This window comes from Vicugna pacos, chromosome 21 (genome assembly GCF_048564905.1).
Source record: "Vicugna pacos chromosome 21, VicPac4, whole genome shotgun sequence".
Lineage (NCBI taxonomy): Eukaryota > Metazoa > Chordata > Mammalia > Artiodactyla > Camelidae > Vicugna > Vicugna pacos.
Window position 1 is genome coordinate 20,922,026 of NC_133007.1, and position 12,289 is coordinate 20,934,314.

Genomic DNA, 12,289 nt, shown 5'->3' on the forward strand with positions numbered 1-12,289 from the left:
TAATGGTCTAAAGATTTAAATGACTACTTTCTGTAGACAAGCCCTGGCTGGAGGGAGCTGGGTCTGGGCCAAGCAGGAGAGTGAGAAGTTCTGAGGTAGAACAAAAGACCCCCTGGGGAATGCTCTCCCTTGCAAGTCTCATTCCCAGGGTCATGTTGTCTTGGTCGTGGCACTGGGTGGATCCACCTGAGAAGTGAGGGCTCATACGGCAGAGTTCAGATTCTAGAGTCAGATGATGTTCCCGGAAAGGGAAACCGATGAAGTAATGGGCTGAGGGGTTGGGATAAAGGCTGTTACTTCCTCTCTTCAAGTCAGCTAGGTCCCTGTAGGGCTCCGGATATCAGTGGTGACTTGTCTGCTCTAACACACAGCATGTGGCAGCTGCTACTATCAACAGCTCTGCTGCTTCTGGGTAAGTCAGATTCACCCTGGCTGGGAGAGAAGCTCAAGATGCCCTGGGTTCAGCAGAGATCCCTTTTCAGGGCAGGGGTGGGTCTCCTACCAAGGAATAGGGCCCCTCACCACATCTGTAGACTTAGATTTAGCTCCTAGGACAAAGCTATGGGGGTTAGAGATGTGGAGAATGCTGGCTCTGATTTGAGAGCATAATCAGGAGGTGAAGGGGAACATGAGGTCTCAGTTTCATCATAAATTGAAGACTATGGACTAGATGGTCCTTAAGGTCTGTCTTTCCCATTCTGACATTCCAGTGCTCCTCTCTAAGACTTTTAATTTCTTCCTTTTCCAGGGGAGTTGGGTTGAGGTTGTGTCTATGACTTGATTCAGGGATATTCAATCTGTACCTTTAATTTGGGAGTTTGAACAGGGACCAAGGAGTAAGAGAATGGTGTTGAAAACAGGGAGTTGGGGGGACCATGGAGTAGGAGGCCCAGACATTGCAGACCAGAGAGCAGGCAAGGGGAGAACAATTCACTACATTTATCTTGATTCTTAGGAATACTAGCCTCCCAGGGCAGAGGTAGGCAGGGGAGTTTAATCTCAGTCCACACTCCAGTCACCTTGATCTCTGCTTCTACTCAATATTTGTTTCACTCTTTTTTCTTACAGTTTCAGCTGGCACTCAAGCTGGTGAGTTTGCATTATGGTTTTAGACTGATCAAAGGAGGCACATAAATGCGTAATAGCCACAGGGTGTTCGGGAATGTTTATTGCATGGAAAACGGCTGATGTGGGGTTGGCAGGGATGCTTCCCTCAACACAATGGGGCTTGACCTTATGCTCTTCTGGTCAATTTTCCTCAAGATAAAGAGAGGCCAAGAATGGAGCCAAGTGTCTTCAAGCCAAGATGCTCAGACAGAGTCCCATACTAAGGCAGAGTTGCCAACCCTGGGTTTGCGATGGGCTTTGAGCCTCCCTGGGAATGCCAGTGTGGGACCAGATCATTCCCCTGCCCTTCTCTACATTCTCTTGACTCCTCAGCAGATCTCCCAAAGGCTGTGGTGCTCCTAGATCCTCAGTGGGACCAGGTACTCAAGGATGACACTGTGACTCTGAAGTGTCTGGGGGACTACGCTCTTGGAGACAGTTCCACAAAGTGGTGGCACAACGGGAGCTTCATCTCAAACCAGGCCTCCAGCTTCACCATAGAAGCTAACGTTGAAGACAGTGGAGAATACAAGTGTCAGACAAGCCTCTCCGCACTCAGTGACCCAGTGCACCTGGAAGTCCACGTAGGTGAGTAGGTGAAGGCGAAGAGGGAAGTTATCAATAATGGGTAAAACAAAAGACCTTGAAAGACTTGGGAAGAGCCAGAGGTTAATATTCCTGGGGTTTAAAACTAAGATGAGATGATCTGTGGTCCCAATAAATGATATCAGAATTGTAGTCCTAGTTACAAGTAGGTCTCAGGTAAAATTGTCAAAGCCTGGCATACACTAACTAGATCCAGGGCTGCTGCACTGCACAGTTCCAGGAATCAACAATCACACAGAATATATACAATATGAATGATGTCATCTGAAGGTCAGGGCATGACACTGATGCTCAATAATAATTATTGAATAAATTAATGAATCCATTTTTAGGACATCGATCTCCTCACTTTCAGACACACAATGCCTGAAGCTATCCCCCAAGCCATCCCTAATCTTGTATCATATCTATCTCTCTTCCCCCATCAATGCCCCAGGCAACTTCACACTTTGGAATAAATTTGCCAATGTCCCATGTGTCCTAATAGAGATAGATACATGTTCAGCCTGCACGTCCATCATGAAATGAAAGTCTTTGGGTATTAACATAATCTAGGCATCAGATGCAAGTAGTGGTAGTATTTTGGAGGCAGACATCTCTCCTGGTGTCCCTGGAATCACACCACATAGCCTGGTACCTGCAGTGTCACCTTGTAAGCCTGACTACCTCCATGGCTGCCCCATCTGTACAATGTATGTGAGTGGAAAAATCTTGGAGGGGAAGGAGGGCCTAATGAAGATGGACTTACAGCAGAGTTCCATGGAATTAGGCCTCCAAAGCTACTTTTGTGGCCCCTTTGCCTGACTGTGTCACTTAGCTGTCAGCGTTCTCACTCTACAGAGCTATAAGAAGAATGCCTAATATGCTAGGTAAGAGATGGCTACCTATGACCACATAAAATGAGGAATTTCCAACAGGAAGCAATAGAAAAATCAAGTCAGAGAGTTACTAGTTTGTCTTAAACTTGTCTTTAGAAAATGGTTTTCAAAGTCTAATCAGTGAGAACTGTATCAAACTGTCACCAAGACCACTCATTTCACCAGGCAAACTCCTGATCATCCTTTAGGACCCATTTCACTTATCTCCTTCTCTGAGAAGCCTTCCTTACCTTCTTTGGGCAAAATTTCTTTGTTCCATTCTCTTTGGCCCTGCAGTCCTTTGTTCCTAGCCTGTTGTAGCACTTAAGACATTGTATTGTAATTATTTCTGAGTATGTGTGTTTCTACGTCTAGACCACGGGTTCTTTGATATAGGGGATCATGTGTCTCAGTCATCTGGGTATCCCCAGTCTTTACAAACTGTGAGGGTGTGCTCAATAAAGTATTTGTTGAATGAATGTACATATGGACATTCACTGAGTCCATGATAACTGGACTGGAATAAGAATGTTCCTCCAAAAGCCACTAGATTATATATACATATATGATTACATATGTAAACCTGTTACTATTTAAGTGCATGTTCTTTCTTTTTTTCTGTGCATGTATATTTTTTATTCTGTCTTTTTAACTTAACATTATCTCATGAATGTTTCCTCATGTCATTTTCAATTTTCTCTGCAATATGATTTTTAATTATTCAAGTCAACTTCCTGACCATGACTTCAAGTTCTCTCTGCGGATGTGGAGTCTGGTTACTTGGCGAGGCAGTTGTGAGACCAAGTTTCTTGGTGATACAAAATTTTCTGTCTTAAAAGCTTGCTTAGTAATGAAGATGGCCTCACTGAGACACTGTGGCCCTTCAGAAACCACCAATTACCATGAGCAATACCAAGCATGCCTTTCTTTCTCTTCCCTGACTTTTATATTGAGTTTTCCTTCACTATTTCTGCAGCCACTCCTGTGACCACTCAGTGACCTTCTTTCTGACTGGCACAAGAGTCTGCCAACATTCCTACAACTGTCTCTTCCTTCTGAAGTCTACCTTTCCTTTAATTGGACAAATCATTTTCTAATACAATTTTTATTCTTTGTTGGAGAGCTTACAGTGGCTCCTTAATACCTGTCATAGCAAAGCCAAGTGTAGCATTTAAGAACCCTGCAGATTGCTTCTCGCCTGCCTTGTCACTTTGCTCCTCTGCTCTAATCTTATGTTTTAATCTTGTGTGTTTCTGTTCCTCTCCCTCATTAGAAAAAAGTTCTTGGTGTGACTTGAGTTCTCTTGCAGGGCGCAGTTGGCTTTTTCCCAAAGAAAGTTATGTAAGGATGGCTCCCAGTCCAGATTCCCATTTTGCCCTAGGATTTGGGTGGTGAACGTCCCCTTCATAAGAGCTTTGCACTGATTACTGAGGCCTCCTGTGTCTTTCAGACTGGCTGTTGCTCCAAGCCCCTCAGAGGGTGGTCAAGGAGGGGGAGCCCATTTGGCTGAGATGCCACAGCTGGAAGAACCGTCCTGTACACAAGGTCCAATATTTCCGGAATGGCAGAGGGCAGATGTTTTATCATTGGAATTCTTACTTCAACATTTCAAAAGCAACACTCGAACACAGTGGCTCCTACTTCTGCAGGGGGCTTATCGGGAATAAAAACGAGTCCTCAAAGGCTGTGGACATCACTGTTAAAGGTAAGAGATGTGCAATCCTAGAGGGCCGAGAGCCCCCTGTGTGGGTAGTCTGCATTCATATTGGGAAGATGAGTTGGGAGGAGATTGCTGACTATTCCAGACTTCTTTACGTGGGACTCAGAGATGTTATTCACTCTGCAATGTGACAGCAGGAGCAAAACCCACATTTTCTCTCTCATAAATACATCTGTCCTTACCTACCTCATTCAAACCATGCCCACAATGTTATGTGTCTCCCTCACGCTGGCCCATCTTTACCTACCTTCCTTTCCCCTCCAAGCCTCAAGGCTTAATCAAGAGCCAAGCTGGCAGTAACCCCTCCCTTTTTCCAGAAAGAGCCCAGAACTTGAGTTCTGACTCTGCTACTAATTAACTGTGTGACTGTAGCCACTTAGTCTCTCTGAAGCTCAATTTCCTCTTCCGTAACAAAGACAAGTTGACATTTATTCGGCATCTTTCAGTGTGCTGGATATTGTGCTAAATGCTTCTTTATATGCATCTAGTTTGGTGATCATAGTAACCCCTCACAACATTATGAGATATGTAATAGTGACTCTATTTTACAGATGAAATAACTGAGGTGGGAAAAAAGGAAGGTAATTAATTTGTCTCTAAGGTCACACAAAAGATTCAAAGCCTATATATTTAACCAAAATGAAAGGATTGTACAGGTACCAATGTTCTATGACAGGATTTTGAGCCCTGTTAAGTCACTTGAAAAATACCTCCAGTTTATGCAGTGCCATCCTCCAGGGTCAGAGATCCTCTACCGCAGTGCTCCCGGACTTCCTAATTTCACAAAACTTCCACCTGTAATCAGACTAATACGCACACTGTAAGCAATTTACATGTAGTAAGACAGCAAGATAGATGCACATCTTTAGAGATTTTAACAAAACAATGCCACAATTTGTATACAAAATAACTTCATCAAAATTTAAATCAAAAGTAATTACTCTCAAATAGTTAGGGAAAGAGAGAGCAAATAATGAAGCAAATGGGGGCAAAATGCAAGCAGTTAGTAAATCTAGGTAAAGAATATATGAGAGTTATTTATACTTTACTGGTAACTTTTTTTAAGCTTGAGATGAAATCAAAATTAAGACAAAAAAATTTACACAACATTGTAAAATGACTATAACTCAATAAAAAATGTTTAAAAAAAGAGTTAAAAAATTTAAACTAAAAATCCACTTTAATGTTACCAGTTTATAGACAACAGCAAGGAATGACTTTAAAATAAGAATATTAAGGGCTAAGAGATTGCAAACAAACAAATTATACCTCTTTCGATTTTGGGTTATTAGTTACTGAGCCTCAATAAAGAAATATTATTAATTTTCTGCCGATAAGCAGCAAAATCCAATGGTTCACTTTGTTTTTTAGATTTTTTTTAATGGGATGAAAATTACGAGTTTAATTTTGAGACACAAGAGAGTTACTGAATTAAGAAACAGTGTTCTCACTCCAACTTAAACTTTGACAACTTTCACAATTTCACACAAAACCCAGCTACAACCTAATTTGCTTAGCACTCCCTGTCACATACCTCTATCAAACATGAAAACACTTCAGGTAGCACTCAGATCCAGTGGGAGGAAGCAATGAATTTCCGCCAGACTCCCTGACCATTCTTTAGAACTGTCTCTTAGCAGGTGTCAGAGAGACTTCCTACTCATGACCTCGGCTATTTCAGCCTTCGTTTCTAATTTCTGCCTTAACAAATGTCATTTTTTCTTGTCCCTCTGCTTCTCCTATTAGGTCTAGAAAATCCACCATTCTTTCCAACTTGGCACCAAATCGCTCTCTGCCTGTTGTTGGGACTCCTGTTTGCGGTGGATACAGGGCTGTATTTCTCTGTGCAGAGAGACCTTCGAAGCTCAAAGAAGGACTGGAGGGGTGCCAAAGTCACATGGAGCCAAGGTTCTCAGGACAAATGAGAGAAATAAAAGCAGCAACTCTAAACCTCGTTCCAAATTATGTAGCACCATCATTCCCAAAAGGTATCTCTGGGAGCAGCAGGAAAACGACACATCAGAGTCTAGGCTGAGGGTCCTTTACCCAATTCTGTTTTCTCTTTATCTCCTATAGAAAGGAAGTGCTGTGATCTTTAAGTGCCAGCAGTGAAACCCCAGTAAGTAGCTGCATTACCAGGAATAGAAGTCTCAGGGCTACATGGATATTTTCTCTATCCCAACGATTCCATCACAGTAAAGGAATAAAAGACAGACACTTGAAAGTAACCCTTGATATACAAATATTGTTCTTAAATAAATGGATAAGCAGATAAGAGAATTAATGGTTGAGACCCAGCTGGATAGTGATCTGCACCTGTTGCTGCAGGGTTGGTTGCCTTCAAGGCCCTCTAAAACTCCTTCTAGACAGACTGTGAGTACTGCTGGGGATCTGAGGAGACAGCAGAACCAATGAAGGAGATTATACTTCGATAATAATCATAATAAAAAAGAACCAATGAAGGAGGTGGCTGAGAAAGTCCAGGGTAGTCCCGGACAGACCAGAGGAGACTCTCATCTGGGTTGAATTCCTAGAACATGAGCCATGGTGAAGGTAAGAGAAAATCACAGAGGTGATGCAGAAGTGAGTTTTTCAGGGGAGCCCCTGTCAGAATTGGGATGATCTGCAAGTATATAATGATAAACCCTCTTAATGTCATGAGTAGGAATGGTCCTAGGAAGCGGGATAGGAGTCGGAGATTTAGAAAAGAAAGCACAGAATAAACCCTTAGGAAGGAGAATAACATTACTGTCCCAGATTAAGCTCAGTGAAGAGAGCCATTTCAGCGTCCAAACTGAGAAAGCATAAAAAAGTCAGTCACAACTGAACAGGAAGAAATGGGAAGGAGCTGAGGATGCATTTCTTGGCCACAATAGTGAGAACTAGAGAAAGTAGGGGCAGGAACTATAAAACCAACTTTTCCGTTTCAGTATCTAATTCAGATGTAGCTTTGTTCACATCATCTGTTAAACAAATGTTGGATAACCAATATTAAATATACCAACCTCTACTGAGTTAAATTATGAATCTTCGAAATCCATCAGCATGTCAGTAACAAGGGAGTGGAGGTGGAGAAGGCAATCACTGTTCATGCAAGAAAGCTTTAGCTATCTCTCTGTTTTAGAAGAAGCAGAACATTTCAACAGAACATTTCTTGATTCCAGTAAAGCATTTTACAAGACCCTGCATGCTACTCTTAGGGAGAATATGGAAAAGTCATGATAATAAAACATGAATTATATCCTTTTTCCCTCCCATTGTCTGTCCAAAATTCTGTCAGGGATTAGTTTGGGTTCATGAAACCTCACCCTACCCGCTCCACAATCATCTCACCACAATTCATATGAATTAGCTTGCTGAATTATCAAATTTTGCTGGGACAACTGGGCAAAGGGGAACTTTTATAGGAGGGTGAATGGGAATTAGAAGTAGTTTTAGAGCATGGAGCGGGTAAGAGAAGGCACAGGTAGGAAGGAGATAGGGCCTGGGCAGAGGTTTAGGGTCAGCCTAATTGTGTCAACTATGAGCTTTATGCCAAGATAATTCAAGCTTGGTATGTGAACATTAGATGAGGTTCTGACATGAGACAAGGGCATTTGGAAACATTGAACATTCGACTCATATTTAGTACTTACAATGTGCCGAGCTTGAGTTTAGGTGCTGAAGATATCAAGATGAACAACACAGGCTTACTCCCTGGAGGAAGTTTTATTCTAGTAATTAAAAAAAAAAAACATAAATAAGTAGAGAATGAAGAAAGGGCTGCAGAAAAAGAGCCTTAATTTTTGGTGTTGTGGTGATGAATGTCTAGGAGTTTGCCAGGCAAAAAGGAGAAACGCTGAAGGCCCATGGGCAAAGATTGAAAAGCCAAAGTAGGGATTCAGAAAAGTAGTTTGGTTCTGTTCCAGTCTAAAGAGAAAGTGAAGGACAGAAGAGTGCTCAGGAGCCAGATCATGAAAGGCATTGCCTTCCAAGCTAAGGGGTTTGTAGTGACCCTGCAAGTCATTAAAGGATCCTAAGCAGAACAGGTTTGCATTTCAGAAAGCCTCTCTGGCAGCTACTTGGAGGATGGAAGGGAGAGGACAGTTGAAGACAGGAAATTGCCTAGGCTGCTAGGTAGTTAATGCAGGAACTCAAGGCGTAGGTAATGAGTAAGTAAATGTCAGCAAGCTGGAGAGGAAGGTGGATATTCAAATATTTAGAAAACAGGGTCTCCAAAACTTGGTAAATAGCAGAAAGTAGCATGATTACGGGCCCAGATCCTGGAAACACCCATTTCACAAGGTAGGAAATACAAGTACAAAAGCAAGGCAGACATAGGTTTGGAGAAAGATTTATGTTTGGATTATGAGTACTTACCTGCTTTGGTTGGTAAATATTTTTAAAACATCAGTTTCATGAAGCAATTTAGTAGAACCTTACTTGAGCAAGTAAAAATTGTGCTACTAATTGCAACCCTAATCACTTAAACCAACTGTTTCGAAACTGCTAGCAAAACACAGAAGGCTCAGCTCTTTCGAAATTGCTAGCAAAACAGCTGAGGCAAGATAAGTGGGGACTTGAGAAGGACATTGGCTTCACACGCAAGCTAAGTAAGTAATTGAGAAAGCTGAAGGGTGGAGGTTCTTTGCTTCCTGTGTAAGCTTATCCTAAGGTCCAAAAGCGGGTATTATTTCCGTCTCTGGGTGGGCTTGAACCACCAACCTTTCGGTTAACAGCCGAACGCGCTAACCGATTGCGCCACAGAGACAGACAACCACGTCCCTTGCTGCCAAGTTAGTTCACTGAAGAATAAACTTCTAGTGTTCTCCGTCTCCAAAAGAACCACGTGGAAACAGTGGAGCCATCACCTTCCAGCGCACCGGGGCACCGCCAGTAGCCCCTAAAGAAGCAGATCTTTTTCCCGCGCCTGCACCTGCTTAGATCCGAGAACAGACTCAGTTTCGACCTGGAAGAAGCTAAGAAAATTGAAGCCATTGACGATGAATGAATGGAGGGTCTTTGGGGAACCCAAAATGAATGCTGTCTGTGGGCTCAGGAGTTCACTTGCTTTTGCTCCGGAAAGTATATTAAATTTATTTGCTGATTTGGGCAATTTATGCATTAATTATGTATACATGCGCGAGTGTTAACTTATAGTAAGCTTATTACGGTGAAATTTTAAAATACCTCATCATATATCCAATCATGTCTGGCAAAATGTCATATCTAAGTAAGAGAGCCTAATGTAACAAAATTAATCTTCAACTCCAGTTGTTTTGAAAGGTTCTACTAGCATATTAAGCACCCAGACAGAACACAGAGTTTATAAATGCTTGTAATTCAAGGACTTTCACACTGACGTAATCCAGATCTAAATATATAAGCGTAGAGACCTCTTATCCAACATTATCAACCTAGGAATCCTGGTCAGTGCTGAGCCTAGTAAGGTTCTCTCTACTCTCCAGCTTGAAGAAAAGCTCCTTTCTTTGTTCTTGGGCCATTCAACAGCCGCAGGCTTCCGAGTAACACCTCCGCCCCAGGCGTACCCAACCCATCTACCACATTGGTTCTTTGCTGCACTAGGGCACATACAAGCAGACATTTTCTGTTGTCCAAATCCCAAGGCGCCCCTGGAAACTCCACGTAGAACCTCCTTCTTCCTTCTACACCACCATCCTCTAATTAGTGGGTTCCAGTCTAGGTGCAGATCAGAGATTTCAGTGATTTCCTATGAAATGAGAATACACACAAATATATATATATATATATGCATTGTTATAAATGTGTGTGTATATATTATGTGTGTGTGTGTCTCAGGTAAGTACCACATGGCCTCTAAGCTGGGATTGTTTTTTTCCAGTCTAAAATGTTGTTTTTAAATGTCCTTTCATTTATAAAATTATGATAAGGATAGATGATAGTTGATGTATCTGTAGTTGTTTTGTTAATTTCCTGACTTGGCAAAATAAAAAGTTGGCAACCTTACATTGGTCACCAACATTTGGAGGAAATTTTTACTAGTCTGTAAAGTCCAAGTTTGCGAACCACTACTTTCATCTTCACCTCCTTTATTGAATTGGCCACAAAAATTAACTTTCAAGTTTATTCTAAATATATATACATTTCTTATGCTTCACTTTGCATGTACACATGACAGCAATCCGAAAGAAGAGAGGGGGAAAAAAGAATAAAAGAAAAGCTGAGGCAAAAAGAAAGTACAGAATAGGGTGGTGAAATAAATCCAAATATATCAGTAATCACAATAAATATAACTGGAGAAAAATTGCCAGTTAAAGACAAAAGTGGATTTTTAAAATACATTTTATTTTGTTTAGAAGAAAGACATTAAAACACAAACAGAAAGACTGAATGTAAAAGAAGTGGAAAAGATATATAAGGAGTATTCTAATGAAAAGAAAGTTGGTATATAGCTATATAATATCATACAAAATAAAGTTTAAGAAATAATGCATCACTAGGGATGAAAACGGTTACCACATAATAATAAAAGATTAAACTCATGCTGAACATATAATAGCTCTAAACACGTATGTACTTATTAAAAAGCATTAAAGTATAAAAACAAGAATTATTAGACCAAAAGGAAAATTGACAAATCCATCACCACAGTGGGAGAGAATTCAACATACTTCTCTCAGCATTTGATAAGTCAAGCAGAGAAAAAAAATAAGCATAGAAACACAGTTAACAAGCTTAATTTAATAGATATATATAGAACTGTGCAACCAATAATTGTCACTTAAACATTCTTCTCAATGCACATGGAACATATATGAAAATTGACTTTATATGAAGCCATAAAAGAAGTCTTAGCTTATTCATGGAATCTATTGTATATGTCTCTTTGAACTGAATGAAATTTAACTCAGAAAGCAATTTTTAAAAATAACTTTAAAAAACTTCATGTATTTGAAAATTTTAAAAACATTCTTGAAAACTGAGGCTGGCCCCTACTGAATAGCAATATACACGGGAGGAAGAAAGAAGGAGCGTCTAGTGAATCACGGATGAGGGAGATGACAAGAAAAGGTGGGAATCTGAGTACAGCAGGGCTTAGGGCAGAGCCTGGATCCTCGGACGTTCTTCCAGTGGGCAGTAGGAAATTACAGGGTTGGGAGAAGATACACTAAGTGGCAAATCAGGTGGAAACTTGCTTGCAGGATTAATTATCCAACGCATTTAACGAAGAACCAGGGTCAAAATAACCTCACGCACTAGTACTCTTAGTTACCATCCACGAAATTCGCAAGCGAGCGACATACTCTTAGAATCTAAATTTAAGGTTAATTTTTGTTTCAGCGCCAGCTACCAAAAAAGTGCTCTTGCTGCCTCCCCGTCGGGGAATCGAACCCCGGTCTCCCGCGTGACAGGCGGGGATACTCACCACTATACTAACGAGGAAAGCTAGAACATACGATTTAAAACAGCTGTATAGGAAATTATTTCTGAACTGCCTCAAAAAGTTGCTGATTGTTATGTTGCACTTTTACTCGACCTAGCAACTGAAACATAATGGGACCCCTACAAGTAATTTTAAATTTGTAGCGGCCGTATTAAAAAAGAAGAAACAGGTAATAATTTTAATAATATATCTGACTAAAGCCAATATTGCAAAATATTATTTCAATATGTAAGCAATATAAAAATGTTAATCAAGGTTTTTTCTTTTCTTTCCTTTTTTTTTTTTTCTGGTAATTAGTATTCAGACTGGTATTTCACACTTACAGACAGCACACTTCAACCTGGACATTAAACTTTTTTCGGAAAAACCTGATTAGTATTTAGATTTCATGATATTTACAATTGAAAAAGTGGATTCATACACCCAAGTTGTTCCTAACGTACTTAAACGTTCTCCAATAGATGGGTTGAGTATCTGTTTAAATTTTTCCATTGATTTATTTCAATAAAGTAATTAATTTCAGTTAATGAATTAACTAATGAATGCATTAATTTCAGTTAAATAGACTTAAAAATGCAGTTCCTCAGACTCACT

At 40.6% G+C, this 12,289-nt stretch overlaps 1 protein-coding gene and 2 non-coding genes across 4 annotated transcripts; 1 reads left to right on the forward strand and 2 right to left on the reverse strand.

Moving 5' to 3' along the window:
- Positions 1-296: 296 nt before the first annotated feature.
- LOC102533815 (low affinity immunoglobulin gamma Fc region receptor III-A-like) lies at positions 297-9,344 on the forward strand. Of its 2 annotated transcripts, none has more exons than XM_015252031.3 (5): positions 297-412; positions 1,069-1,089; positions 1,441-1,695; positions 4,021-4,275; positions 6,037-9,344. In XM_015252031.3, exons 1-5 carry the CDS (start codon positions 373-375, stop codon positions 6,213-6,215), a joined length of 750 nt encoding a protein of 249 aa, XP_015107517.1. In that variant the 5' UTR covers positions 297-372; the 3' UTR covers positions 6,216-9,344. The 2 variants fall into 2 exon arrangements, with proteins under 2 accessions (XP_015107517.1, XP_031544549.1); XM_031688689.2 differs by having other exon boundaries at positions 358-412; positions 1,444-1,695.
- Positions 8,967-9,040, reverse strand: TRNAN-GUU (transfer RNA asparagine (anticodon GUU)). Its single transcript has one exon. It is a non-coding gene; the product is annotated as a tRNA-Asn (tRNA).
- A 2,278-nt stretch (positions 9,345-11,622) lies between the features above and the next one.
- Positions 11,623-11,694, reverse strand: TRNAD-GUC (transfer RNA aspartic acid (anticodon GUC)). Its single transcript has one exon. It is a non-coding gene; the product is annotated as a tRNA-Asp (tRNA).
- Positions 11,695-12,289: the final 595 nt, after the last annotated feature.

What these genes read in the sequence shown, in the direction of transcription:
- LOC102533815 (XM_015252031.3), top strand. Translation starts at nt 373, where the DNA reads ATGTGGCAGCTGCTACTATCAACAGCTCTGCTGCTTCTGG. An exon ending in TTCAGCTGGCACTCAAGCTG is followed by an intron (nt 1,090 to 1,440) that starts GTGAGTTTGCAT and finishes TTGACTCCTCAG; the next exon opens with CAGATCTCCCAAAGGCTGTG. An exon ending in GCACCTGGAAGTCCACGTAG is followed by an intron (nt 1,696 to 4,020) that starts GTGAGTAGGTGA and finishes TGTGTCTTTCAG; the next exon opens with ACTGGCTGTTGCTCCAAGCC.